The 27,400-nt window shown below is 46.9% G+C and overlaps 1 protein-coding gene across 1 annotated transcript; it reads left to right on the top strand.

Annotated features, from left to right (window-relative positions):
• The first annotated feature begins 4,273 nt into the window (after nucleotides 1-4,273).
• FAM89A (family with sequence similarity 89 member A) lies at nucleotides 4,274-23,224 on the top strand. Its single transcript, XM_030936851.1, has 2 exons — nucleotides 4,274-4,601; nucleotides 22,046-23,224. The coding sequence occupies exons 1-2, from the start codon at nucleotides 4,311-4,313 to the stop codon at nucleotides 22,307-22,309; spliced, it is 555 nt and encodes a 184-aa protein (XP_030792711.1). The 5' UTR covers nucleotides 4,274-4,310; the 3' UTR covers nucleotides 22,310-23,224.
• The last annotated feature ends 4,176 nt before the right edge of the window (nucleotides 23,225-27,400 follow it).

Below are 27,400 nucleotides of genomic sequence, written 5' to 3'. Positions count from 1 at the left end.
CAAATTACATTGAATAGTATGTCCATTAAAAAAAAAATATATATATATATATATATATTTGCTATCACTAGGTGCCCAGCATTTTGCTATAGCAAAGAAAGCTTCATACTTGTCTCTGACCAAATAAAAAATATTGTTGAGGTGACAAGGCAACAATTTAAAAACTATATAAAGGACTCCATGATTAAATGCTAAGTTTCCCATTTATATGTACACATAGTTGCACATAAAAATCTTTAAGGGGCATTATATAAGCTTTAAAATTTATAACTTGTTTTAGAAATGATTGAAATATAAGAAATTATGTCTTGAAATAAATACATTTGCTAAAATTTAGCCCAAATTCAATGTACAGTTGCTCTCAAAGTAATCTAGTTTTAGGTTCTGTGACAAATGAAAAATGGCAAGATAAACTTCTCTATAGTTAGCAGTATTTAAAGTCATCAGCTTGAAAAAGCAAGCTCAATTGGACTTTTGGTGTCTTATTCAGGTTCCTTCTAGTCTATTAACAACCTAAGTTATTAAACTTTTAGAATGATAAAAATAAATAAAGAAAGAAAACAGACAAAGACTGTAGAGTTCCTGAAAGCAAACAACAAGTGGGCAGAGATTAGAGGTGGGGAGGAACCTAGTAGCTGGGTTAATAGAAGGTCAGGATGGAGGCACACAAGAATATCTCTAAGCAAATGCCTGGAAATTCATAGGTAAGTTGAGTACTGGCTAGAAAGACTGATAAACCTAGCTTTAGATCTATCCAGTGTCATTGGACACTGGTGACTCTGAGGCTTGTGCTCCAAGGCCCAGGTCCCTAACCTTGATTGAAAAAGTCTGAGAAAAGACATGGGTTAGTGAATAGAGCATTGGATTAGAAGTTTGTGTTTTCTGATTTCCAAGAGCCTGTGAACAACACCAAAACAAAACAGAAAAGACTGATTTAGCTTCGTGGGTGATGATGAAGCCTCACTCTGATTTGAACTCAGAATACAGATGTTTTGCTATGGTCTGAAAGTATGTGCCCCCTGCCAGCCCCAAATTCATATGTTGAAACCTAACCCCCATGTGATGGTATTGAAGTGAGGTCTTTGGGAGGTGACTAGGTCATGAAGGTGAAGCCCTCATAAACGGAATCAGTGCCCTTGTAAAAGAGGCTTGAGGGTGCTCCCTGGCCCCTTCTGCAATGTGAGGACACCCAGAAGGTGAAATCTATGAGGAATGAGCTCTCAGTAGACACCACATCAGCTGGTGCCTTGATCTTGGACTTTCAGCCTCCAAAACTGTGAGCAATACATTTCTGTTCTTTATATATTATCCAGTCTCGGGTGTTTTGTTATAGCAGCCTAAATGGACTAAGGTAATGTTTCAGTGTCTTAACGCAAAAAAACACATTGTCCGAAGTTATTTGTTACTTCTCTCCCATTATAAGCATGAACTTTAAAAGCTACTTTATATTAGCACTTGAATAAACAGACACTAACACTCCCCAAGGATGTCAAAATATTTGTTGCATAATAGTTTCAGGTTTATACAAATAATGTCTTCACCAGCACCACAGAAATTCTGTAGAAACTTCTCCTCACCCTGGGATGTTATTTGTTGATACTGATTTCAATACGCTCACCTCACTGAGTATAGGCCAGAACGCAGAGCCTGCCTTTAAAATGGTAAGGCTGGCTGGGCGTGGTGGCTCACATCTGTAAGCCCAGCACTTTGGGAGGCTAAGGCGGGTAGATCACGAGGTCAGGAGTTCAAGACCACCCTGGCCAAGATGGGGAAACTCCGTCTCTACTAAAAATACAAAAATTAGCTGGGTGTGGTGGTGGGCGCCTGTAATCCCAGCTACTTGGGAGGCTGAGGCAGAGAATTGCTTGAACCTGGGAGGTGGAGCCAAGATCGCATCACTGCACTCCAGCTTGGGTGACAGAGTGAGACCCCGTCTCAAAAAAGAAAAAAAAAATGGTAAGGTTGGCATTGTCTAAAGTTGTGTCTCTTTTCTCGAGTCCTGACACCACGGACCTCATGCTGCTGTCTAGCTGACCCTAACCTTCTTTTCCTTCTGCAATCCATAATTCTCTGAAGTATGTGCTTTAAAATGATTTCAGTGCCACGATACTTCAAAGTGATTTCTTTTCTTATTTCACCATCACATAGCTGAACCTCCTATCACCTACCTTGAGTGATTACTGCAGGCAAGACTGCAACGTAACCAATGAAATTAAAGGAATTCACGCAGGCTGGGCGCAGTGGCTCACACCTGTAATCCCAGCACTTTGGGAGGCCGAGGTGGGTGGATCACCTGAGGTCAGGAGTTTGAGACCAGCCTGGCCAACATTGTGAAACCCCATTTCTACTAAAAATACAAAAATTGGTCGGGCGTGGTGGCATGCGCCTGTAATTCCAGTTACTTGGGAGGCGGAGACAGGAGAATTGCTTGAACCCTGGAGGCAGAGGTTGCAGTGAGCTGAGATCATGCCACTGCACTCCAGTTTGAGTGACAGAGGGAGACTCTATCTCAAAAAAGAAAAGAAAAGAAATTCCTGCTAAGGTGTGAACCGAATGTCAAAATGCTTCCCACCCCTTCCTTTCCCTTACTCCCACACAGGCAGACTGGTCACTCTCCTGAAGACACCCACCGTTTACATAAGTGAATGAATAAATACCTGACATCCAGAAATGTGACTAGGTAATTAGTGGAAGGTGAGGCACAGTGAAGAGGTGGAAAATTCTGGGCAGTGGGTGGGGTGGGAAGCCTGGGTGCTGTCAATCACACCGCCTGCACTAAAGCTTCTTCCTATCAGTCTCACCCAGTTGCAACAGTCCAGGGAGAATATTGTGCCAATTTCAAAGACACTGCTTCTGGGGTGGGCTCTAGGAGGTGGTAGATTAAAGGGTATAAAACAATCCAAAGTGCAGGGCTCTTTTACTTTGGGTGTCTGAAGCGCTGAGAACACTTTGTAATTTTGATCCCCTTGAATGTATTTAGAAAATTAAATCCCTTTATAATTAAAGCCAATAATGAAAGGGCATTAAAGTTATCCAATCTATACACAGCATTAGTTTTTAATCTGCGGTTGGGCTGTAGCCTTTACTTCTTGATCTTTTCTATCTCTAACCTGGTTATAACTGCCTGTCATTTTTACTTTTCCTGGGAGGGGCAGAGCCTCTCTTTTCTCTTTTCCTCTGAGATGTGCGACGTTTTTTTTTTTTTTTTTTTTTTTTTTTGCCTAAGTTGATGGATAGTTTCCGAGATTTAATCCCTTTCTCTGGTTTCCTGACATTTCCACTTAGAGTTTACTCTTGTGTTCATGGCCAGAATGAAAGGCATGTTTACTAGTGCTTTGAAGTTTCAAAAGTGGGCCTGGCGTTCTTGCTGACTGCTGCGGGTACTGCTGGACAAGGCCGTGCTGAGGACAGCGCTCCCGGCGGCAAGGAGCGACCTGCCCCGGTCTGGGGCCCCCAGCCCTCCCGGCGGCGAGTGGGAAGTAGCAGGAAGCAGGCTAGATTCCGCCCTCGGGGAGGGCCGGGGGTCCTGGGACTAGAGCCAAGCCTCCTCCCCCCGACGTCCCGCCGGTTGCGAGTCAGAGCCTCGGTACCCCCACCCCCGAAACAGCCTGCTTCGTGGAATCTGAAGCTGGGCCGTCCCCTTGGCAGGGCACGGCTCGGTGAGGTTAGGAGCTGAGGAGCGCTGGCAGGTGAAGGGGGAGTCTGGCGCCGGGCTGGAGGTGAGGGGGCGTTGAGGGGTGGCACAGAGGGAGTGGAGGCGGGGCTGGGGGTGAGCCAGTGAGCTGGGGGGGTGGCACAGAGTGGGTAGAGACAGAGGTGGGAGTGAGCCGGAAACACGGGGTGGGGATGAGTGGGTTCGGAGCTGAGGGTGAGCCAGTGAGCTGGGGGTGACACAGAGGGCGTGAGGGCGGAGATGGGGGTGAGCCGGGAAGCTGGGGGTTGGCACAGAGGAGGTGGGGACAGGTGGGGGGTGGTGAGTGGGTTCGGAGCTAGGGAGGGGCACAGTACAGTGGTGACGGGGCTGGAGGTGAGTCGGGGGGTTAGAGGGTAGGCACGTGGAGTTGGAGATGAATTAAGGCGCTGGAGGGGCACAGAGGCAGGGGGGCCACTCAGGTGGAGGCGAGCCCGGCTGCTGGACGCGGACGCCACCCGGACCCGGGGCCCGCGCGGAGGCCACGAGGGGAGGGGGCGGGGCCCGTGGGGGCGTGGCGAGGGAGGGGAAGTGGGCGGGGCACCGCCGGGAAGGGGGCGGGCCGGGGCAAGCCTTGGGTTGGGGCAGCGGGGCGGGCGCGTGGCCCGGCAGCAGCGCGATGAGTGGGGCCCGGGCGGCGCCCGGGGCCGCGGGCACCGGCGCGGTCCGGGGGCTGCGGGTGGACGGGCTGCCCCCGCTGCCCAAGAGCCTGAGTGGGCTGCTGCACTCGGCGTCGGGCGGCGGCGCGTCGGGGGGCTGGCGGCACCTGGAGCGGCTGTACGCGCAGAAGTCGCGCATCCAGGACGAGCTGAGCCGCGGGGGCGCGGGCGGCGGCGGGGCCCGGGCGGCAGCGCCGCCCGCCAAGCCTCCCAACCTGGACGCCGCTCTGGCGCTGCTCCGCAAGGAGATGGTGAGTGGGGCTCCGCGAGCGGGGGCTCCTCCCGGCCGGACTCGCCGTCCCGGGAAAGTTCGCGGGGACCGCGCTCTCTCCGGAAGTCCCGGCGCCCACCCGCCCTTTCGGGCTCCTCGGCCCCCGGCGGCTGCGCCCTCCTCCCAACGACCCCCCTTTTTCTCGCGCGCCCCGTGCCCACGATTGGGCCCCCCCGCGGGAGAGGCCCCCGCGCAGAGGGCGGCTTTCTTACGCCTGGCGCCCTCAGTCCGGCCCCGCTGGCTCGGAAACCTGGGCGCCCGGAAGCGCTGTGCGGGGGTCGCGCCTGGCCTGGGGGCGGGGGTGGGGGCGGCCTTGTCACCCCTCCCCGAGTGAAACAGACCTTCCCCGTGGGGGAAAGGCTTTTACAGCGGCCCAACGGGTTAATGAGATTGCGTTTTCCTACCACGAAGAGGACAGCTTTTGTCCATCGCCAGTGTAGACAGCCGATTGAAACAGCCCGGCCCCCTCCCCGGCGCCCCAGGCCGCGCGTCCATGATCCGATTACCGCGGGATGGCCCCGGCGCACAGATGGCTGTGAAAGCGGACGTATACCCCGGGCGAGGGAGGCGGGCCAGTCCCTCAGCCCCTCGAAGCTGATTGCCCAAACCCGCTTGAGAAAGGTGGGAGGTGGCTGTCCTCCCGGTCTGGGTGCTGTCCATGTGAGTTCTGCGCCTTGTGTCTGAGCTCCAAACCGTGGGCTCAGTCTTTCTCTGTGCTTGGGAAGTACATTAGCTGTTTGTGGACCAGAACACACATGATTTAGGGTAACGCTAAAAGTAGGACAAGGGCAGGGGTTTAGGCAACAGCGAGTTTTTCCCCAGCTTTCTCGGCCAGGCATAGGCCAGACAAGAAGAAAACAAAAACTTTTCCTCTTTTCTGCCATCTTACTGGCCCCCAACACCTCCTCCCAATCCCCTCCTTTTAAAAGCCTCCCCTTCTATTCACCTCGTCCAGGTTGTCTCTTTTCCCTATGGGTAAATTATTAAGGAAATCTAACATTAGGAAGGCTGCCTTTTCACAAAACTAAATTTGCCAAAAAAAAGTTGTTACAGGAATCTTTTAAATATGCATCTAGTGCATTTAAGATATTGTTTAGAAAAATTCAGAGTATGCATACTTTTTTTAGGAGCATTATCTGTTCTGAAAACTAAGACTTAATTGAATTCAGAAAGCAGCCTTAACACTTTTAATCAAAGAGATATTGTCTTCCTACTCTGTAGCTGGCATTGAAGTGATTTCCAATTCTCACTGAAAAGATTTTCTAAGCTTCTTACAGAACCACTTAAATTCCAAGCCAACTGTTTTTAATTTATTAAAAAACATTCATTGACATAAGCATCACACAGCTGGTGAACTGCATTTTAATTAGATAAATCTACACGTAGTGTGTTTACAGTCTGAACTTGGACATAGCAGAACCACGGGGGTGAAGTAGGAAGATCATCTTTGATTATTTAAGTTCCATACTTGAGCAAGAGACAGAAAAACTTCAGGGCCACTCCTGTTGTGAAGCTGTGGTTTATAAACATGCTCTGGAGTCTTGCTATGGTGGCTTGGGAGTCAACGTGCTATTCCCAAAAGTATTTTTCCAGGTCCCTTCTGGTGTGACTAAAGCACAACCACATCCGTATAATTACGCCTTGAACCAGAGCTCTCTGTAAGCCTATTTGAAGCACAAGAAAAATAAACAGCCATCTTTGGTCTGCCTGGTATTTAGCTGAGATAAAGATAAGGTATGCCTGCAGGCCTTGACAAGTTCCTTTCAAGAAATGTCACAAGGCCTTTCAAGTTGCCCAGAGAATCTTTCAACTTTTTAGTTGATATACTGACTTGGGACCATGGGGTCTGAGTGGACAGCTCAAGCTGAGACTCCCTCTGGGGAGGCCTTGCAAAATAAGAACTGGGAGTTCATTTCTGAGATATCTGCAGAATAGTTTGTGTTGATCTGTTTAAGTTGAAGGCCTGAGGTCAAATCTGTGGCAGGAGACATAACTAGATGTCATGGCAGAAAGTGATAAATGCCTTAATTTTTATTTATATTTTTTAAAGCAAGCATAGAAAGGGACAACTTCCAGCAGGGACAGGGAGCAGGGTGGTGTGGAAGACCTCAGAAGGAGAAAGAATTTCAACAAGGGAAAAAGGCACCAGGAAGGCAGCTGCGGAGCTGGAACTGGGAGTTCCCCAGTTTGAAATGGGAGTGCCCCAGTTTGAATTGTGAGCAAGAAGGGGCTAGGCAGGTTGACCAACTGGACTCTGGAAAGCTGAGTAGCAAGGATGGGCGTTCAGCAGGAGAATGGTACTATCCCTGTTGGACTTTGAAGAAATGAATTCTACAGCAGGGTGCAGGAGGGAGAGCTGGACTTTGGAGGCTCAACGGGAAGATGAGAGGTGTTCATGGGAGAGGTGATGGAGTCCCCAGCAGGGTAGGGGCTTGCTAATGTGAAACAAGACTCATGTGGGAGACACTTTTCTGAAGCAGAAGCTGGAGGAATTACTGAGTCAGGGAACATGATGAAAAGGGGATCAAATATAACTTAAGCTTTTTTATGCAAAATGTAGCCAAGCAAAAAATTAAAAATTACAGTGCTAGCACCTAGAAATAATCACTTTTAATATTTTGGGGTATCTTCTGTTAGGTGCAGTGTAAGTGCTTTCCATATAGTATCTAATTTAATTGTATAAATTCTCCATGAGATAGATACTCAAAGTCTGTTTTATATTAAAGAATGGGATGCTGAGAGTTGAACTCCCATAAGGTCACAGACCGTACCAGGTCTGTTTGGTTCCAAAGCCCTATTTAACCATTGCAGTCTGCTGTCTGTGCACATGCACACACACACACGCACACACATACATACAACACATTGATCACGTATATTTTGGTTTGCTTTTTGGGCCGCACATTGCAAATATTTTCCCAGTCAAGATATAATGACTTCAGTGAGTGTGTCATATACCACTGTATGGCAGTAAGCAAGGTTTTGAAGCTTAATAATCACTGGTGAAGTGGGGTTCATTGGAGCATTTGGGGAGTCAGGAGGAGTGGTTGCTTTAGGGAGGAAAGTAATTTGTCATCACATCAGCTGAAGAGCATGTTAAACATTTCAGAATGTGGAGCTGGAAGCTGGAAGAGAGGTTTTGGTCTGCAGATAACTGGTGGAAGAGATGGTTGGAGCTGAGGGAGTAATATGGTCTCAATGGGAGGAGAGGCCATTAGGATGCCAAGGGTGGAACCTGGGAGAGCTGGAGTCCAGGGCTGAGAAGGGTCTGTCCCATGACTGCTGGTGCCCTCCTCTGCTTGGAGAGTTGTGGTTTCAGCTCCAAGTTTCAACACCTCCTGTTCTAGTAACCCTTGTGAAATTCTGCACTACTCGTAAGTCCTCGTCCCCTCCCCAGAAGGGCCCGTTTGGAAAGCTTCAAGGGTCACACAGATAGTTACTGGTCTATAGACCAAAAAAGTCCTTTTGAAAAAGTTGATGATGATTATTTTTACATCAGAGAATATTTTTAGATCGTGTTTAAGAGATGATTACTGGGTGTATGTTAGATAGAAAGTGCTGTGGACGCTTTAAGGGTGAATAGGATATCTCTAGATGTTAAGGGGCTTATCACACCTGGTTGATGTGGGCATCTTCACGGAAAAAGAATTGCTTTAGTTTGGACTAGTTTTCATTTTTCATGACCAAAGACTGTATATTAGTAACAGAAACTTAGTCTGGACTAGCTTTTGCGAAAGGAGAATCTTGTAGGCTGGATGTATGCGGAGACAGACTAGAACCAGGGCTTATGGGGAACCCAGGAAGTCCACTGAGGCCTTCTCTTCCCTCCTTCTCTGTTTTGTTTCTTTGCTCCATTTTGGAACCTGGCCGCTAACAGTGGCCCCCCTCAATTTTGGCTATGCTGCTTAGTTGCAGTTTGCAAATACTGTGGAAGGATGCCAGTTGGCCTCGCTTGGGTGGCCTGGCCAGCCTGGGCCAGCCAACAGTGACAAGGACAGGATTGTATTTTAATAAGATGGTGTGAGCATGTGGATGGAATCAGACACTGGGGATTCTCTAAAGAAAGAACAGTTTGCAAAAATGGAGCAAGGGGTAATGTAGTAGATATCTACTGCAGACCCCCTTCTATTTAAAAATACTTCGCCCTCAAGGATCCCACAATTTGAAAGATTCTTTTATCTGCTAAGCTGATGGCTAGCTTGGCTAACTAGATCTTGGTTGGCCTTTAAAATATTTGCATGTGGTTGAAGGATGTCCTTGACTGGGTGTCAGCTGGGACTCTTGGCACACACCAGTCCTTGCATAGATTTCTACATAGACTGCCCTTCCCAGCACCTGTGCGAGGTTAGGTCATCAACCTTACAGGTAACCAGAAGTCACACTAGAGTGTAGAGACACAAAGACCCTCAGCCCTGGGGGCAGGAGAGCTTCGAGGAACTGGGGATTCTTGGGTTCAGCTGCTCCCATGGTCAGCAGCAAGGTCTAGTAGCTTTGATTTGGAATCTTTTTGCCTCATTTTTTTCTTTAAACTATCAGTTATTTTGGTCTCCCACCTGTGCAGAGTGGGAAGTCATCCACACAGAACTTTTGAATTCCCAAATTGCAATGCTGTGTAAAGAATTGAACCTAAGAAAAAAAGAAGTTGAATTTGTGAAACCAGTAACAATTAGCTTTCCTACATTTTAGTTGAAACAACTAAATGCCTAATGAGTTTGTCCAGTGAACTGGATTCCAGCTCATTAGCTGGAATAACTGACACCCCAGTGGAGTACAGTCTTATCCTTAATGTGAAACCAGTGTCTTACAGAGGAAGTTTCAGTCTTTAAGAGGCTGTGATTGAGTCACGCTACGAAGCGCCATTTGGAATAAGAGGATTCGCTCCCAGTGCAGCATTCTTGATTGGCGTTGGTCAGAGGAGACTGGGGATGTCCAGCAGCCTTTAATACTGTCTGTTTTCACTGGTCTTTCCACTAGCATAGTCTAGCACAGCGATCCCCAAAGGATGGACTGCCAGCTCCAGAATCTCCTAGACTGCTGGCCCAAATGCAGATTTCAGGGCCACATTCTAGTGGAATCAGAAGCTGGGAGAAGGAATCTGCCTTTTTTTTTTGAGACAGAGTTTCGTTCTTGTTGCCCAGGCTGGAGTACAATGACGCGATCTCGGCTCACTGCAACCTCCGCCTCCCGGGTTCAAGTGATTCTCCTGCCTCAGCCTCCTGAGTAGCTGGGATTACAGGCACGCGCCACCACACCCGGCTCTTTTTGTATTTTTAGTGGAGACGGGATTTCTCCCATGTTGGTGAGGCTGACACCCCAGTGGAGTACAGTCCTTATCCTTAACGTGAAACCAGTGTCTTACAGAGGAAGTTTCAGTCTTTAAGAGGCTGTGATTGAGTCACGCTACGAAGCGCCATTTGGAATAAGAGGATTCGCTCCCAGTGCAGCATTCTTGATTGGCGTCTCGAACTCCTGACCTCAGGTGATCTGCCTGCCTCAGCCTCCCAAAGTGCTGGGATTACAGGCGTGAGACGCTGTGCTTGGCACGAATCCGCATTTTTAGCAAGCTCTTTAAGACTAGAGAAGCACATGAATCAGGGATCAAAAGCTCGAATTTGGTGTTAATAAACTATGTGATATAGTTCTGACAAGCCACTTCACTTTTTTGGGCTAAAATCTCTTATTGGGAAAATGAGAATTAAGTGCCATAAAGGGTCCTTTTGGCCATGGCTAGTATTCTTTCTTTCTTTTTTTTTTTTTTGAGATGGAGTCTCGCTCTGTCGCCCAGGCTGGAGTGCAGTGGCGCGATCTCGGCTTACTGCAAGTTCCGCCTCCTGGGTTCTCGCCATTCTCCTGCCTCAGCCTCCCGAGTAGCTGGGACCACAGGTGCCCGCCACCACACCCGGCTAATTTTTTGTATTTTTATTAGAGACGGGGTTTCACCGTGTTAGCCGGGATGGTCTTGATCTCCTGACCTCGTGATCCGCCTGCCTCGGCCTCCCATGGGATTACAGGCATGAGCCACTGCACCTGGCCGGCAATATTCTTTACCCCTCATGCCTCTGTGGTTCTTTCTGGTGCCTACAGAAGAAGTTTGCTCTGTCATAACTTTTGGGCACAGGTGCGGGGCCTGTCACCAAGCAATATGCTTGGTGTCCCCAAGGACACTTCACAGCTATACCTAGTTGCTGTGAATTCCTTGAATGCAAAGAATGGGAAGCAGGAAAGGAAGAAGGGTACAAGTTTGCTATTCTTGGGCTCAGTTCATCAAAAATTAGGCTGTCTATAGCAGTTACTAAGATTTTCAAGCCACTGCTACCCTGTACTTTTCCTGACCCCATCCCAGTATCCACCCTATACAAGCAAAAACTAAAAAAAGAATATCTAATGGTTTGTGTGTATGAAAGCGTGCCCATGTCTTTGTTGTGGGGTGGGGGACAGTAAGGGCAGTGTGTGGGTCGCTGCCTGGCTTCGTTCACTTGGTGCTATCTCCAAGTGAGGTTAGAGTTCTTGTCCCAAGATCTGAAGATATAAAGGATTCAAATTTTTTTTTAATACCACTTTAAACTTTGCTCTATTATAGTACCTACCTGTAAAGTACTATAAATTGATATGTTTCCTAACTCATAAGTATCTTACAACTCTTCTCCTTTTTTCCCTTTTGTTTAAAGGTATGCATCTGTTCAGTGTAAATGTAAATGTGCCCCAGTAATTGGCAGTGTGGGCACCTCTTCATCTGTAGATAGCCTCAAGTGAGCTGTAGCCCTGGCATTTCTGTACCTTGCAGACACTGGTGCCTCCCCTGCTCTGGGTCCTGGTCTCACCGACATGGCTGTAGTCCCCTGAGACCAGGTGGGCAAGGATGTTTAGGGAGGGTTCAAGAAGGGGACCATGCCCCCCACTCCCCTTGCAGTTCACTCCCACCAAGCTGCAGATGGAAGTTTGGCGGTTTTGCCCTGGGAATGCCTGCAGGAACTCCATGGAGACTTTAGACCCCACTTTGAAAAACCAAGCTTTTCGTAATCCTGTGGAGGAAACCAGACAGACCACAGACTCCATGCTCAGGAAGCGAGCCCTGAGGCTGGCTGCTCAGATATTTGCCCCCCTTGCCAGTGTCATTCCCCACATGGAGCCCTGGCCTCCTGGCTGCCTTGACCTTTGCCCACATGTTGCTGATGTTTGGAAGTGATGATTAGACAGAATTCGTAAAGGCTGCTTGTTGCTTCCTGTGGCTCATTCCCCACAGACACTTAACACAGGTGGTCACCCTCTCCCAGGAACTCTGGAGCCTGCTTTAGAAGTCTATAGAAATAGGCCGAGACGGGCGGATCACGAGGTCAGGAGTTCGAGAGACCGTCCTGGCTAACACGGTGAAACCCTGTCTCTACTAAAAAAAAAAAAAAAAAAAAGGCCGGGCGCGGTGGCTTAAGCCTGTAATCCCAGCACTTTGGGAGGCCGAGACGGGCGGATCACGAGATCAGGAGATCGAGACCATCCTGGCTAACACGGTGAAACCCCGTCTCTTCTAAAAAATACAAAAAAATTAGCCGGGCATGGTGGCGGGCGCCTGTAGTCCCAGCTGCTCGGGAGGCTGAGGCAGGAGAATGGCATGAACCTGGGAGGCGGAGCTTGCAGTGAGCCGAGATCCGGCCACTGCACTCCAGCCTGGGCGACAGAGCAAGACTCCGTCTCAAAAAAAAAAAAAAAAAAGTCTACAGAAATTCATTAAGACGTGGCCTTTCCCATTTTGTTGGGCACTCTCTGTTCACTTCCTTGATTGGCCCTGACTGCCATCAGCTGGCCTAGTTTTGCAGGTGTGCGCTTTCTGAGTCTCAAGGATTCGGGAGGGAGGCACCATCTTTGACCAGAGGAGAGATCTGGGGAGAAAGGAGGGCGTCTGTCCTCTGCCCAGGGCTCTCTAGTCAGGGGGTAATTATTGAGGAACCCCAGGCCTGTCCCAGCCAGGAGAGCCTAGGCTGAGGAAGAAGGTGACTGAGATGCACGTGAAAGCGAGTGTATTCTTAGGTCGGTGACTTGGTTCACTAAATGGATTAATAAAGTTTCTCAGCTTTCATTTCCAATAAGGTAAATATTGACAGGTATAACTCACATAAACAAAAGCTCTTTGGGACTCTCAGTTGCAATTAAAATTGGATATAAAATATCCAAGTTAAACGCTGTTAAAAGAGAAGTGGCAAGGTGTTTAACATCCCTTATTACCACAGATGTGTGCATTAAGACAATAAGGTATCATGTTGTACCTCCAAGACCGACAAAGACAGAAAAGCACGATCCTGTCACAGTGAGGGTTTGGAGAAGTAAACCTTCTCATGCATTGCTGGGGGATGGGGTGGGTGTAAAATGCTGCAGGGTTTTTTTGAGCGCAGTTTGGTAATACCTCTGAAATTGAATATGTATGCCTGTCTTTTGACCCTGTAATTGCATTTTTTAAAAACTCCAAAATGGCCTTGTATTAAATAGCAAAGCAGAATTGCAATATAATTTTAAGATATGTGTAACTTAGGTCACAAAAGTGATGTAAAATGTTTGCAGTATGACTGTTAAATCTTCATACAGTTAAAGCCAATTATTGACTTTTTTTATACCAACACAAACGTAAAATTATTTTGTGATGAAAAGTAGTCCAAATTGAATCACTTTATTGGTAAATATCTTTCTTCCCATTAGATTTTCCCATTGCTTTGGATCTGAGGCCCGGGATTGGGGAGGATTGGAAATGCGCCTTGGGCATTCTCCTTTTGTCCTCCTTGTCCCCCACAATTTCATATTCACACGTATATCTTACAGAAGCAGTCCACACAAGTGGATAACAGCACTTGTACATGGATGCATATTGCAGGATTTTTTAATAATAGTGACAGAATACTGTACAGTTGTTGAAAAGAATATGGTAACTATATATGTGTATAGAAAGATGTTCACAGTGTGAAGTTACAAAACAGTATTTACCTGACTTTGTGTATGTGGTAACAGTAGAGAAAAAACCATATGGGTGTACATAGTGCCTTGAGGAATATATGCTAAACTACTACAAGTGGATATCTGAAGAACCACAGTTTCAAAGTGTGGTCTGGGGACCCCAGGGGCCCCCGAGATTCTTTCAGAGGGTCCATAATTACTTGATGATGATATTGACAAATGTGACTTTTTGGTTATTGTATAAGAAAATGTACCAACATTTGGAAGATCCTGCATAATTTATTGAATCCATTTTCCACCTTTTTCATATGACGAATGCTTGATATTAAAAGATCCATTCAAAGTGCAAGGCTGATGGGTTTTAATGTAATAGAGTGTGAACATTTCATTGGTATAGTTCCAAATTCCACACTAAACAGCAATCAACTAAAGGGCAGTAGCAAAGAGGAATACCCCGATTGTCTGAAAAGGCTGTTGAAATACTCCTTCCTTTCCCAGTTATACAGCTGTGTAAGGCCAGAGTTTCTTCGTTTACTTCAACCAAAACAGCACATCACAAAGGACCAAATACAGAACCAGATAAGCCAGACATGTAAAAAGATTTATGAAAATGTTATTTGTGTTAACATGTAATGGGTTTATTATTATTATTATTATTATTATTATTATTATTATTGAGACAGAACCTCACTCTGTTGCCCAGGCTGGAGTGCAATGGCAAGATCTTGGCTCACTGTAGCCTCTGCCTCCCAGGCTCAGGTGATCCTCCCACCTCAGCCTCCCGAGTAGCTGGGACCACAGGCAAATGCCTCCATACCCAGCTGATTTTTATATTTTTTGTGGAGGTAGAGTTTTACCATGTTGTCCAGGCTGGTCTTGAACTCCTGGGGTCAAGCGCTCCCAGCTGTCTTGGCCTCCCAAAGTGCTGGAATTACAGGTGTAAGCCACCATGCCTGACTGGTTTATTATTTTTAGTGGATTAATACATATTTTAAATTTTCTCAGTTTTAATTTCTAGTAATGTAAATACTGATAGGTATAACCCACATAAACCAAAGCTCTTTGGGACCTTCAGTAATTTTTAAGAGTGTTTGGAGACCAAAACATTTGAGGTCTGCTGAGTGTTTATTTTTACAATCAGAAAAAAAAAAGAAAAGAATGTACAAAGACGTTTCTTAAAGAAAATGGTCAATTGCTTTTCTTCATCTGTTCCCAGGACAGAATGAGAGGAAATGGGCTTAGTTTGTACAAATGTTAGTTTAGGTTAGAGATAAACAAGAAAGTCCTTCTGAGAATTGTTAAATTGCAGAACTGGCTCCGTGTCAATGTGGATGCCCTCACTTGTAAGTTAGCAGGAAATCCAACCCAAACCGCTTTACCTGGTAGAGGAGTTTCCTGAAAAGTGTAGAGGTGGGATGTGCTTTGGGTTTAATGAGGCTTAATCTGGAGGCACAGTCATGCAATCTGGTTTATCTTCTGTCTCTGAATCCTGATGGCTCTTTAGAGTCTAGTCCTCAGCTTGGCAGGTCTAAAATATTAACAGGGGATGAAGCTGACCAAATGACACGAGTGTGTTTCTGCCCATTGGGAGGAGAAGGCTACATAGGAGACCACGTCATCAGAAGCTGTTTAGTGAGCACAGAGCTGGAACCCACCAGGAAGCTGAGAGTCCTTCAAGGGTGTTTCTGTCAAACTTGGGTAGTTGAGCTCATAAGCCGTCTCCAACTGCATCAACCCTGATGAAGTCTCTCTTTGGCTTTTTCTAAACAGTATGAAGGGCAGCATCCTTCAGTCAACACATCCTTTATCAGAAATCAGGTTACAATCGATTAGATCTCTGCTTTCTTCAATTACAGTCCAGGCCTGTGGATATAAACTAGACGTTGTGATTAGATTTGGGGTATTTACCAAGTCTTTAAAATAAATTTGTGAGCCATCTGTATATGCTTACTCATTCATTGTGTTTCTAAAAGATAACTGTGAAAGTTTGCTCATTGTTAATACATTTTCATAATAGAAAACTTAGAAAATTCAGAAAAGCCAGAAATAAAAATTGCCTGTGATCCAAGCAGCTTGCTATACCACTGCTGAGTCTGGGGCCTCTCTCTTCATCTTCCCTGCATAGGCAGTGCAGGGTGATGGTCAAAGCACCCATTTCAGAGTCCTGCAGACCTGGTGTCACTCTGCCACTGACTAGATGGCCTTAGGCAAGGGCCTTTGTCATCTTTTTTTTTTCTTTTCTTTTGAGATAGGGTCTTGCTCTGTTGCCAAGATTGGAATGCAGTGGTGCGATCACAGCTCACTGCAGCCTCAACTTCCTGGACTCAAGTGATCCTCCCACCTCAGCCTCCCAAGTAGCTGGGACCACGGGCACGTACCACCACGCCCAGCCAAATTTTAAAATATTTTTGTAGAAATGAGGGTCTTGTCATCTTGCCCAGGCTGGCCTGGAACTCCTGGGCTCAAGCAGATCCTCCTGCCTCAGCCTCCCAAAATGGTGGGATTACAGGCATGAGCCTATAATCTGCACCTGCCGGTTTTTTGGTTTCTAAAAAAACTTAACATTTTTCATGATGTTTTGGTTTAAATCAACACAAATTTCCTTTGAAAGGTTCCTCTCATCTTTTAAGCCTTGTTTCCTAGTGGTCATGTTTCTACTGTCCTTTCTGTAAGTTAGGAAGAACTCTCTCTCCCATGCAGCCGCCAGAGATATTCAGAGGCTTTCAGTGACCTAACACCCAGCTGGGAGCCACCGCCCTATCTGAAGTGTATTTGTATGTGGAGCCTACTGTTTTGAAAATTCCAAGTGAAAGGAAGCAGTTTCAAGGGTGGTTTGGGCTTGTTTGGCCCCATTGTTGGAAATGCTGTGGCTTGCGGGGCCACCTGCGTGTGTTGCGGGAGGGGTGGAGGGGAGCTCTGGGCATGGGAGAAGAGGAGTGAATGATCAGGAAGGAAGCAGGAAGCCTGCGCAGAGAGCGGAAGGACCTGCACTCCCAGTTTACAGCCATGGAAGCTGCTGATTGTTCTTGAATTTAAAGTGGAGAATAAAGGACCACAAATTGCAGGGTTTGAGCATTCCGTGTTTTTCTTAAATGAGCCTGTCTGCGTTTTCAAAACGTGTGCTTTCAAAAGAGAGCTGTATTTTCTGAATCCAGCTGTGAATGTGGAGACCAGCCGTCCTCCAACGACATGCGGGAACGCACCATTGAGATGCAGGCTGCTTCTGCTCCGAGAGTGGCTTGCGCGGCGGCTCCCCAACCACTGCTTTTTCTGGAATGGTGAGAGGTTCTTGTTCATGGTGACTTAACCATGTTTTGCAATCAAGTCCTTTTGGATGGTCACTCTCTCCCCTTCCTGCAACCAAGACCCACATACCTTCAGTGTAGAGAGATTGACCGCCAGGTCTGCTCTCTAAAGAGCGCTCCTGGGGGAAACTTGGTTGGGTGTCTAAAGAGCGCTCCTGGAGGAAACTTGGTTGGGTGTCTTTGGCCCTTGATGTGGTGGGAGGCACACGAGGACTCAGTAGTCTGGTGCTTCCCACGGGGACACCTGGTGGTGTGCAGGGCACTCCGTGGCTGCCCGTTCAGCCTGCACCTCTGTGACTGCCCGAGGGGTGCAGCCGGAGGTCTGTGGGTGCCAGCACCACCCCACTGCCAGGCCACTTCTGCAGCTACGTGTTCCCTGGGAGGGTGTCTGAGATCTCTGCAGCCAGGCATTTTCACTGATTCACCAAATATCTGCCTGTCTGCTCTGTGAGTTTCTGGGCTGGGTACTGAGAGATCCAAAAGGGAAATGGTGTTTGCCTTCATGGAGCTTGTCCCATGTCAGGAGAGAGAAGACCCGTACGCGCACACCGATAATAGAAAGAGGAGTAAATGCCCTAAGACAGATGGAGACGGCGAGGGGAAGGGGTGAACACTGGCTGAACCAATCACAGTCTGAAGAGTGGAGGGAATCAGGTACAGGGCGGGTGGTTGAGGAGCATTGACAGATGCAGTGGGGATGGGGGTGTAGTGGGGGACAGTCTGGGCTGTGCAGTCTACAGCTTGGGAGTCAAGGGCATAAGCCTGAAGAACAGACCAGATGGTGGAGTGCTGCCTACGGATCTTCCGCCTCCCTATAGAAAATGTAAGTGTTGCTGTTTAAACCGCCACAGCTGAGGAAGAGGGGCCCGGGCTAGGAAGTCTGGTTTACTGTGCAGCGACTTACCTCATGTCCTCCGAGCTGATTTAGAGGATTTCTGGTAAATCAGGAAGTTTAGTCTGGTGCCTGAAGGCAGTGGCATTGAGAGGCTGGGACGTGTGTAGGCGTGTGTGTGCGCGTGCATATGTATGTGTGTGCGTCTAATCCTTGTTAAATCCGTCTGAACTTTTGCCATGTGTTGGGTTGGGTAATAGGTGTGTGCGGGGCTGCGCTGTATTCCTAGGCGGGTCAGAATTCCTTTCTAGGCCAGTGTTTCACCTGATGACAAGGCAGCTTTGTGAGTCATCTGGGTGCTACAGTGCAGAAGTGTCCAGGGAGAGATCCTCTTTGCTTTCGACTCCTTGCCGGGTGCGTCACCTCGGTGGGCCTGGGAATAACTTGGAAATGGCACTGTCAGGAGAAAAGCCTGGAGCCAGGTGTCTGGCTGGAATGGAGTCATGGGGGAGTCAGAGCCTTTGAAACCTAGAAGCGTTCAAGCTCCTGTGTTTACCAGGGCCGACCTCAAACCATCCTAGGAAGGAGAAAATCAGACCTGCTCTGATACCAGGGTGCCTACTACTACTTAGGTGTTTCTCAGTGATTCATTCCTGGGGTGAGAAATTGAGTCTTGGATTTACCCACCCTGCTGGTGTCAGAGGGGCACAGCAGGGAAGTAGATCTAGGATTCCAGATGAACTTCTTCCATGATTTTTGAGCACATACTGATGTGACCCTGAGAGGGTGTGGCTTTCTTGATTAAACTTAATATGTATTTTATTAAATCCTAGAAAAGATAGGGACGTCAGAGCTGGCCAAGTCAGACTCCTGGGGCATGTTGATGGTATCCAGATGCAATTCTGCAGAGGAATCCTGGAAAACAGGAGCAAGTCTAGAGGAAAGGCCGCGGGTGGTTAGTGGGCAGGAGGTCATAATGAAAATAGTGGAAGGGCCTGCGATATTCAGCTTGGAGAGAAGAAGACAGGGTTGGGTTTTGTTTTAGGGCATATGGGTGGTGGAAAGTAAATGACCTTCAGATTAAAGGCTAGTTAGGAAAGAGTGAAATCAGATCTGTTTGGATGCCCAGCCATCACACCCAGCATCAAGGGCTCTGTGGGGCCTCCAGGCTGGGAGGCTTTGACTTTGTATAAAATAATCGTATTGGTTTGGAGAGGAGTGCACTGGTTTGGAAGGTCCTCCTTTTGGGGTTTGAGGTAAGATATCCCAAGTCCTTTCCTAATTGAGAGTTTCCCCTTCCTCATGAGGGAGTGTCACTGGCACATTGTCACCCTGCCTATGCTGGCTGTCTTCTGAGCGAAGGTGACCATCTGGCTCCTTCTCATGTACCACCTCAGTGCTGGATTGGGAGAGGAGCGGGAGGAACACAGTGGGACGGGGCGCTTCTGTTTTCAGAGCCTCGCTGCACCTACCGCTCCTTGAGGTGAGTCTGCCCACTAGCAGAGTGAAAGAGAAACCATGGAAATAATAATAACAATGAGAATAGAGGCTATTGATTTTTTTTTTTTAGTAGCTGAGCAATTTATCCATGGTTTCTCAGCTGGTGAGTGGCGGAGCCAAGATCTGAACCCAGGCAGGGAGGTAAGCAGGTTCCAGAGCCTGCACTTTTAATTCCGTGCTCTTCTGCTTGGCTGGCCTGAAATTCCAAACTTACAGGATAATAAATATAAGTGGCCCAGGAAAATCAGAAAGATATTTGTGTCAAGATCACTGGTTCTTTGCTGGAACTGGGCATCAGTATCATCTGGGTACTTTTTGTGTTATTTATTTCTTTTTTCAATAGAAAATTCCTAAACTAACTGACTTTTCTTTCCCTCTCTCTCTCCCTTCCTTTCTTCCTTCTTTCTTTCCCTGTCTCTCCTTTTTTTCAATAGAAAATTCCCAAACGATGGATAATTTTTAAAACACAAATGACAGATATGCTGTTTCCCTCCCTCTTGACAGACACACATCCTCTCGAACTCTAATCAAGAAAAAGAGCAAGCAGTGGTGTTTGCCCTAGGGTGTGGTGGCCTGGACATCTCTTAAGTTGCCCATTGCTTGCCTATTCAAGGTATGCTTTTGAGATGCCATTGAATGAAGTTTGCCCTCTGGGTACAGCCCTGGAAACTGTCTCTCTTTTGCTTGCAGTTCATTTAGGACAGAGAAGCAACAGTTTATATAGGGTCACAAAGTGTTTGAGCTGGCCATAGATGAGCCAGCCCAAATCCCCCATTTTATAGGCTGGCAGAGGGTCGGGACCTCAACCAAGCCACAGAGGATGGCAAAGCTGGGCCTGGAGACCACGCTCCCGACCTGTGGCCGAGGTCTCTTCGTAAGAAAGTTTAGAAATTCTAGTGTCATGAGTAGTTGTGGTAACAATAGAACCCACCTCTCTATCTGGAAGTCTTCTTGTGTGTCTTAGCGAAAGATGCTCTGAAGGCTGGGCAGAGTGGCTCATGCATGTAATACCAGCACTTTGGGAGGCCAGGGCAAATCACTTGAGCCCAGGAGTTTGAGACCAGCCTGGGCAAGATGGCAAGACCCCATCTCTACAAAGAATTTCTTTAAAAAAATTAGCCAGGGATGGTGGTATGCACCTGTAGTCCCAGCAGCTTGGGAAGTTGAGGCAAGAGGATCCCTTGAGCCCAGGAGTTTGAGGTGGCAGTGAGCTAGCTATATGGTCATACCACCGCACTCCAGCCTGGTTGACAAAGCAAGACCCCATCTCTAAATGTGTGTGTGTGTGTGTGTGTGTGTGTGTGTGTGTGTGTGTGTGTGTATGCTATGTAATAAAACATAGTTCTGATTTTTATGGTTTATTCAGGCCGTAGGAGAGAGACAGCCAGTGTTCACTTGGCCATTTAGAGTAGTTGGAGGGTATGAAGAATAAACCTGGAATTTAACACCCAATCTGTTTACAAGATGAACACTTTTTACCAGGCCTCAGCTTCCTTTTGTGAAAGCCCTACTGTCTTATGTGTAAAATCTTATTGCTAGGTAAATGAGTCATTTTGGTAATTATAAAATCTGTAAATCCTCTGACACTTTTTGTGTGCTTTTCTACATGCACATACCCGTGCATCTTTAGTGCTTTAGCCCAGGAGGCATTAGAATCCTGTTTATTGAATGGATTGATACTGAATCTCCCTAATAGCTCCATAAGAGAAATTATTGTTCCATTTTGCCATCAACCAAGGCACCGAGATGAAGGTGATAAATGCCTTGCTCAGGGGCCAAGAACTTGAAGGCAGGTCCCCTGGTGTCTTCTTGAGTTTCTTCTCGTTGCCATTCAGAGCAGGGTCTGTGGAACAGCAGCACTGCACAGAATCACCATAGGGGCTTGGTGGAAGCACAGCCATCCAGGGGCACCAGACCCACTGAATCAGTCTGTCTGTTGAACAAGATCCCCGGGTGGTTCTCATTCACTTTAAAGGTTAAGAGGCGCTGATGCTATTCTATGCTGCATTTCCAAGTGGCTTAACTGTTCTGTCTTTGGTATTGGTGTAAACGATGCATTTCCTGTTCTGACCCTGCTCTTTTCTCTGGGATGGGTGATGGGGAAGGGAGGAACTGGAAGATAAACAAGTATATGACTTTTATAAATGTTCTTTGTTCTTTTGCCGCTTGTTTTTGTGGGACTAGTTTGCAAGAGGCACTGTAGAGCCCTTCATCTTCCAGGGCTTTCTCGTATTCAGTCAGTTACTCTGGGGAGGGATCCCAGAACCATCTGGGATAAGACTGACCCTGCCTGGAGGAGAGGGAGGCAGTGTAACCTCTGACCACTGAGCTGCACAGAGGTGGGTGCTCCAGGGGTTTGTCACATTAGTCAGCTGCTGTCACTGGCAAGGGGCATTCTGTTGCCCCTGGGAGTTGAGAATGACTGCATCACTCAGATCCTAACACAGTAGCAGGGAAGGCCAATGTGGGTCTTCTCCGAGTCTAATTGGGAGAGAAGGTGACACACTCGTTTCTTGGCGTCCGAAGTGAAAGCAGGTGGGGCCACTAGAATGTGCAATGCTGTTGCTTCATCAGGCGTACTCAGGAGGGCCAGGGTAAATTCTGCAGGCTGACCTAGTTGCCCCACAGATGCGATCCTCCCTGGACTCATTGAGTAACGTCTGAGGTGTGGGCATAACACAATTAAGGTGTTCTCAAAGCTGGAAATCCAAAGCATCCGAGTGATGCTCTGAATCATTCGCCGTGTGGAAGGAATGTGCTGGCAGGCGCAGATTGCCGGTTGAGTGTTCCACCGAAATTAAACTCAAGTGCTGACTTCTTGTTTTTTACCTCCCCACCCCTTCCCTCAAGGTTGGTCTCCGCCAGCTGGACATGTCCTTGCTCTGCCAACTGTACAGTCTCTACGAGTCGATTCAGGAGTACAAGGGGGCGTGCCAGGCAGCCTCCAGCCCAGACTGCACTTATGCTCTGGAGAACGGCTTCTTTGATGAAGAGGAGGAATATTTCCAGGAGCAGAACTCCCTGCATGACAGGAGGGACCGAGGCCCTCCTCGGGACTTGTCACTGCCTGTCTCCTCCCTCTCCAGTGGCGACTGGATTCTGGAGTCCATCTAGAGGGTCTTGGGAGGGATGTGACTGTTGGGAAGCCCTTCCTACTGGACACACTGTCAGCATTTGCTGCTTCTCTTGCAAGAAAGCACCTCCGTTTTGGATGGTCCTCGGGCACAGGGGATGAGTGCTACCAGTTTCATTTGTAGGCAGGGAGTTCTCCGTGGACACATGGTGGCAGTCTGCTTTGATGGCAGCAGTTTTTGCTTAGGTGACCTAGAGGTCCTCAGCAGTATCCTCCACACCTTTCTATCGAGGTGCACCTGCTGGGGATTCATAGTGAGAATCTAACAAGAGGATCTGGGTGAAAGGCCTCAGTGGGTGTTTTGTGTGAGGTGGCTTGTAGCTAGCTATTTCCTTATGGATGGTAGAGTATTCCAGTCCTCTTTGTGCTAGGGTTCTTGCTTCCAGTTTGGGATGTATTAGAACCACCATTTCACTGCTTCCCTTCCTCAGTACGCTCTGCAGCTTTTCTTGCTGTTTAATGAGCTTTTAAGCCTCTCGCTTCAGCTTTATTTATTTGTAAGCTGCATTACTAACTGCCCAGTGATTCGGTGAAAGCTTTTTACTGAAAAAGTTAACGTTTCTAGTCACCCCAATCAACTGGCTTTTTTTCAACCAAAAATTTATATCATTCTTTGTCTATGAGGTACAAGAGGAAGGAAGATGATACAAAGACATGTTGAATAGTGAAAAAAAAAAAAAACAAAAAAATTGGGGCAAGCCAATGTTCTGTAAAACTCACTGGAAGATGGCAAATGTTTTCATTTTTACGATTCTGAATGTAAACTAGTGTGCTAGAAAGCAAACCACCCTCCACTCAAACCAGTAATTACCTTAAGCCTTAATATATTTATTAAAATACTTTATGAGAACATTATACTTTGTAGGTTAAAAATGAGGATAAAATGCTAAACTATCTTTCTGTTGTCGTGTGTTATTTTATTCTGAGTTCGAAATCATCAACTTTTATGACTTGAATGCATTGAGTCCGATCAAATAATGAAAGAAAATTACAGTTTGTTTTTCTGCCACTAAATGCATTTGGAAGAAGGTTGACTCTGTTGAGCTTAAGGATTCGTTTTAGCAAGAGTAGATCACCATTTACAGCTGGTTCTCAGTGCTCCCTTTTTTTTTGAGATGGAGTCTAGCTCTGTCGCCTAGGCTGGAGTGCAGTGTCATGATCTTGGCTCACTGCAACCTCTGCCTCCCTGGGTTCAAGCAATTCTACCTCAGCCTTCCGAGTAGCTGGGATTACAGGCGCCCACCACCATGCCCAGCTAATTTTTGTATTTTTAGTAGAGACGGAGTTTCACTGTGTTGGCCAAGCTGGTCTCAAACTCCTGACCTCGTGATCCACCCACCTTGTAATCCCAAAGTGCTGGGATTACAAGCGTGAGCCACCATGCCTGGCCACTCTTCTGTCTTTGAATGCTGCAGACTCCTTCATCTTTCTTTTGGTGTGATAATTGCTCACTAGAGCCTCCTTCAGGTTAGGGACAGGAAGACATCTCAACGTCATGCATCGCCCAGTGTTAACCTGTCAAGTACACCCTGTGTCAGGAACTGGGGTGAGATACAGGGAAGGAAGAATACACCTGCTTATTTCCTCTGTTGAAAGAAGGTAAAATGAAAGGTGGCAATTAATTGCCTTCAGCACATAACTGGTCAGTGGGGACAAGAAAATTGAAAGCAGTTAAGACCAACAGAGTTAAGTTTGGGTCACTTGCAGAAACCTGTTCTTTGAAGCTGTTCCATGCTTACAGTGAGTTGAACCCTTAGATCAGCTGTTCTTGAACCTGACCACTTTAGGAATCACCTGGGGAATGTTTAGGAAAATACTGATGCCTAGGGCTGGGCGTGGTGGCCCATGCCTGTAATTCCAGCACTTTGGAAGGCCAAGGCAGGCGCATCACAAGGCCAAGAGACTGAGACCATCCTGGCCAACGTTGTGAAACTCTGTCTCTACTAAAAGTACAAAAATTAGCCGGGCGTGGTGACGCTTGCCTGTAGTCCCAGCTACTCGGGAGGCTGAGGCAGGAGAATCGCTTGAACGCAGGAGGCAGAAGTTGCAGTGAGCTGAGATCATGCCTCTGTACTGCAGCCTGGCGACAGAGCGAGACTCCATCTCAAAAAAAAAAAAAAAAAAAAAAGAAAAAATACTGATGCCTGGGCTCCAGCACCCCGCGTCCCTAGTCTGGATTTAATTAGGAGTGAGGTGTGGGCACCTCTATGGAGCAAGGAAGCCTCCCAGGTGATTCTAATGTGCAGAAATGTTGAGATACAGTCCTTCAGCTACATAGTGTTCAAAGCACTATGTTCAAAACACTACAAAGTGTTGTGTAGATGAGACATGCAGAATCTCAAAGCACCCTGGCCCTGCTGAATCAGCCCCTGCCTGTTAACAAGATGCCTCTGATGATTCCTTTGCACAAAGCTTGGGAAGCAGCTTTCTGTCGGCTCAGTGCCTAGCACTTGGAGACCACTGCTTCATAGAGGGCTACCAGGATCTCCTTCAGCACTGAGGAAAAGTGGGCCCCAGGGCATGGTCAGGAGACCCCAGTCCTCTCAGAATGGGTCAACAATAGCGAGGGAGTGAAGCTCGAAGGACAGGTTCAGGCTTGGGGGAACTCATGGTTTAAAATGGCTCCCTTCCCTGGGTTGCTGCCTCTGGGCTGTTCTGGAACTGCAGTGATTCATTGTGCTTTTGAGTTTTGGGGCTTTCTTCTCACTATTGCTGGATAGTCTGTTAGAGTTAGAAGTGGAATGAGTCGAGGCAGGCCGGGGGCCTCTCCCTTGCTGCTGGGAAGGGCCAGCACATTCCTCGTTCCTATGAGGAAGATGTACGTGTATACAATAACCACCACACTTCTTTATACTCCACCTAAAACATGTAAATAACCTCAAACTGTTACTCCAAGTATAATGTGAATACAGCTTGGCAAGGAATTTAATATTTACAAAACTATAAAATGTTTTGTAATATAATTTCTTTACAAAAGGTGTCACGAGGGATTAGAAAATAAATTCAACTATTGTCCTTTACTGCCACCTGGTATAAATCATAACGTTAAGCTCAGAGTGGGACTTTCGCTGCTATTCTTGAGGTTATACTCAGTGCCCAATAGAGAGATGTTAAGGTAATCCCACATTAACTGATGAAAGCTGAAAAAAACATGATTTATTATGTAAGGCAAAGTACATAGTAGTCAAAGCAAAGATTCTGTAGCTTTGTACAGCATGTGTGCAGTGAACCCAGAATTGTTAATAATTCAAGCCTTGCAATCCACAGATAAGGTGCAGTTCCTCTGTGTCCCTAGTAGAATTCATATTCAACTAATCAACTTGACTTGTCGCTTTCATTTGTCCCAACCTAGGCTGATACCATTTTTTCAACTAATATTTAATTTAGCACTTCTCCGGGTCACATTGGTCCAGGCACCAAGAATAACATGAAGAGCCTTGGGCAGATGTGACAGTTACACAAACACTCCAACCCATATGGTTAAGTATTACCATAATAACATCTGAGTCAGCTTTGAAGATGGGTAAGTTCTTTACGAGGAAGAGTGAGAAGGTTGACAGAGTGGCATAATCAAACTCCCCTCCACAGACTTTTATGTCTAGTGTTGTATTTCATAAAACATTCTCATTGCTTTTTTTTTTTTTTTTTTTTTTTTTGGGGGATGGAGTCTCACTCTGTTGCCAGGCTGGAGTGCAGTGGTGCGAACTCGGCTCACTGCAGGCTCCATCTCCCGGGTTCAAGCGGACATTTTCATTTCTATCATGAAAACACAGGTTAAATGATTTGCTGAAGGTCATGGCTAAATACAGGCAGAGCTGGAGTTCCTTCTCAGATGCAGTTTGTGCTCCATGTACATTTAAGGCACAGGCAAGTGCTGCAATATGACAAATCTAGAGAGATTGTCGGGTATAACCCTTTAATCTTATGTGACAGTGCTTTACTATTTAATGATTTATTGTGTAATTTTTAAGAAATCAAATCTTGCTCTGACTTCTATGCGGACAGGCCTAGTTTCTTTCAGAGCCTGTTGTCAGTAATATACGCTAAGCGTGTGGATAATGGGGAGGCTCTACAGCATCTTAAGTCACTTTGCTGTGGGTGAGTTGGCCATTTCATGTCAACTTCCTGCCCAAAGAAAACTTTAGAAATCGAAACCTCCAAGAATGTACGGTCTTCTTGTCTTCGTGATTGAGTATACTTTCAGCTCACAGAGATTTATTCTATTGCGAGGTAGTAAAGGTTATAATAACCTCTGGAAGGTAACATCTGGAAGTTGCCCCTGATGAACAGCTGACCCCTGCTTGATGATGGTTTCATGGGTGAAAAAGCTACAGGAGTGTGGGTCTTCCAGCCACCTAGTGTGAGCCTTGGAAACAGCTTCACCAAACAGCCTGGCCGATGCCTCTCTTCTAGCCAATTGTGATAGGAATGCATTACTTTTCCACCATGCCTCAGTCCTCCCAACTTCTCTGGCCACTGGTAAAGTAAGAACAAGTTCCGAAAACCCAGCTTCCTACCTAGTTCTCCTGACTGCCCTGGAAAACTTACACAAGCTCGGCATCTATAGAATGTTGAGCAAGGGTCGGGTGCGGTGGCTCACACCTGTAATCCCAGCACTTTAGGAGGCCGAGGCGGGCAGATCACAAGGTCAGGAGTTCAAGACCAGCCTGGCCACTATGGTGAGACCCTGTATCTACTAAAAATACAAAAATTAGCTGGGCATGGTGACAGGTGCTTGCAGTCCCAGCTACTCAGGAAGCTGAGCCAGGAGAATCGCTTGAACCCGGGACGTGGAGGTTGCACGATAGAGCAAGACTCCATCTCAAAAGAAGAAACAACCACAACAAAAAATGTTGAGCAAGGCCAGCAAAGCAATCTTAGCAAAAATAAAAGCATGAAACAATAGTAAGGAAGATGTTATAGCCTAGGATGCAGATGCCCGAGGCAAGAAGAGGACAGGGGTAAATGCTAACTGGAAAATTATGTGTCCTCAATTTCAGGCAGAAGCTCAATGGCCCCATCTTCCTGTTTCCCATTCTGTCTCCGAGGTAGAGAATCTCTAATAAGCTCAG

This window comes from Rhinopithecus roxellana, chromosome 8 (assembly GCF_007565055.1).
Source record: "Rhinopithecus roxellana isolate Shanxi Qingling chromosome 8, ASM756505v1, whole genome shotgun sequence".
Lineage (NCBI taxonomy): Eukaryota > Metazoa > Chordata > Mammalia > Primates > Cercopithecidae > Rhinopithecus > Rhinopithecus roxellana.
The sequence above is the reverse complement of the archived record's forward strand: the minus strand, read 5'-3'. Positions and strand labels throughout refer to the sequence as shown.

Excerpts from the sequence above, each read along its gene's own strand:
- FAM89A (XM_030936851.1), top strand. The coding sequence starts at position 4,311 with ATGAGTGGGGCCCGGGCGGCGCCCGGGGCCGCGGGCACCGGCGCGGTC. Across the intron at positions 4,602-22,045 it reads CGCTGCTCCGCAAGGAGATG|GTTGGTCTCCGCCAGCTGGA; the intron begins GTGAGTGGGGCT and ends CCTTCCCTCAAG.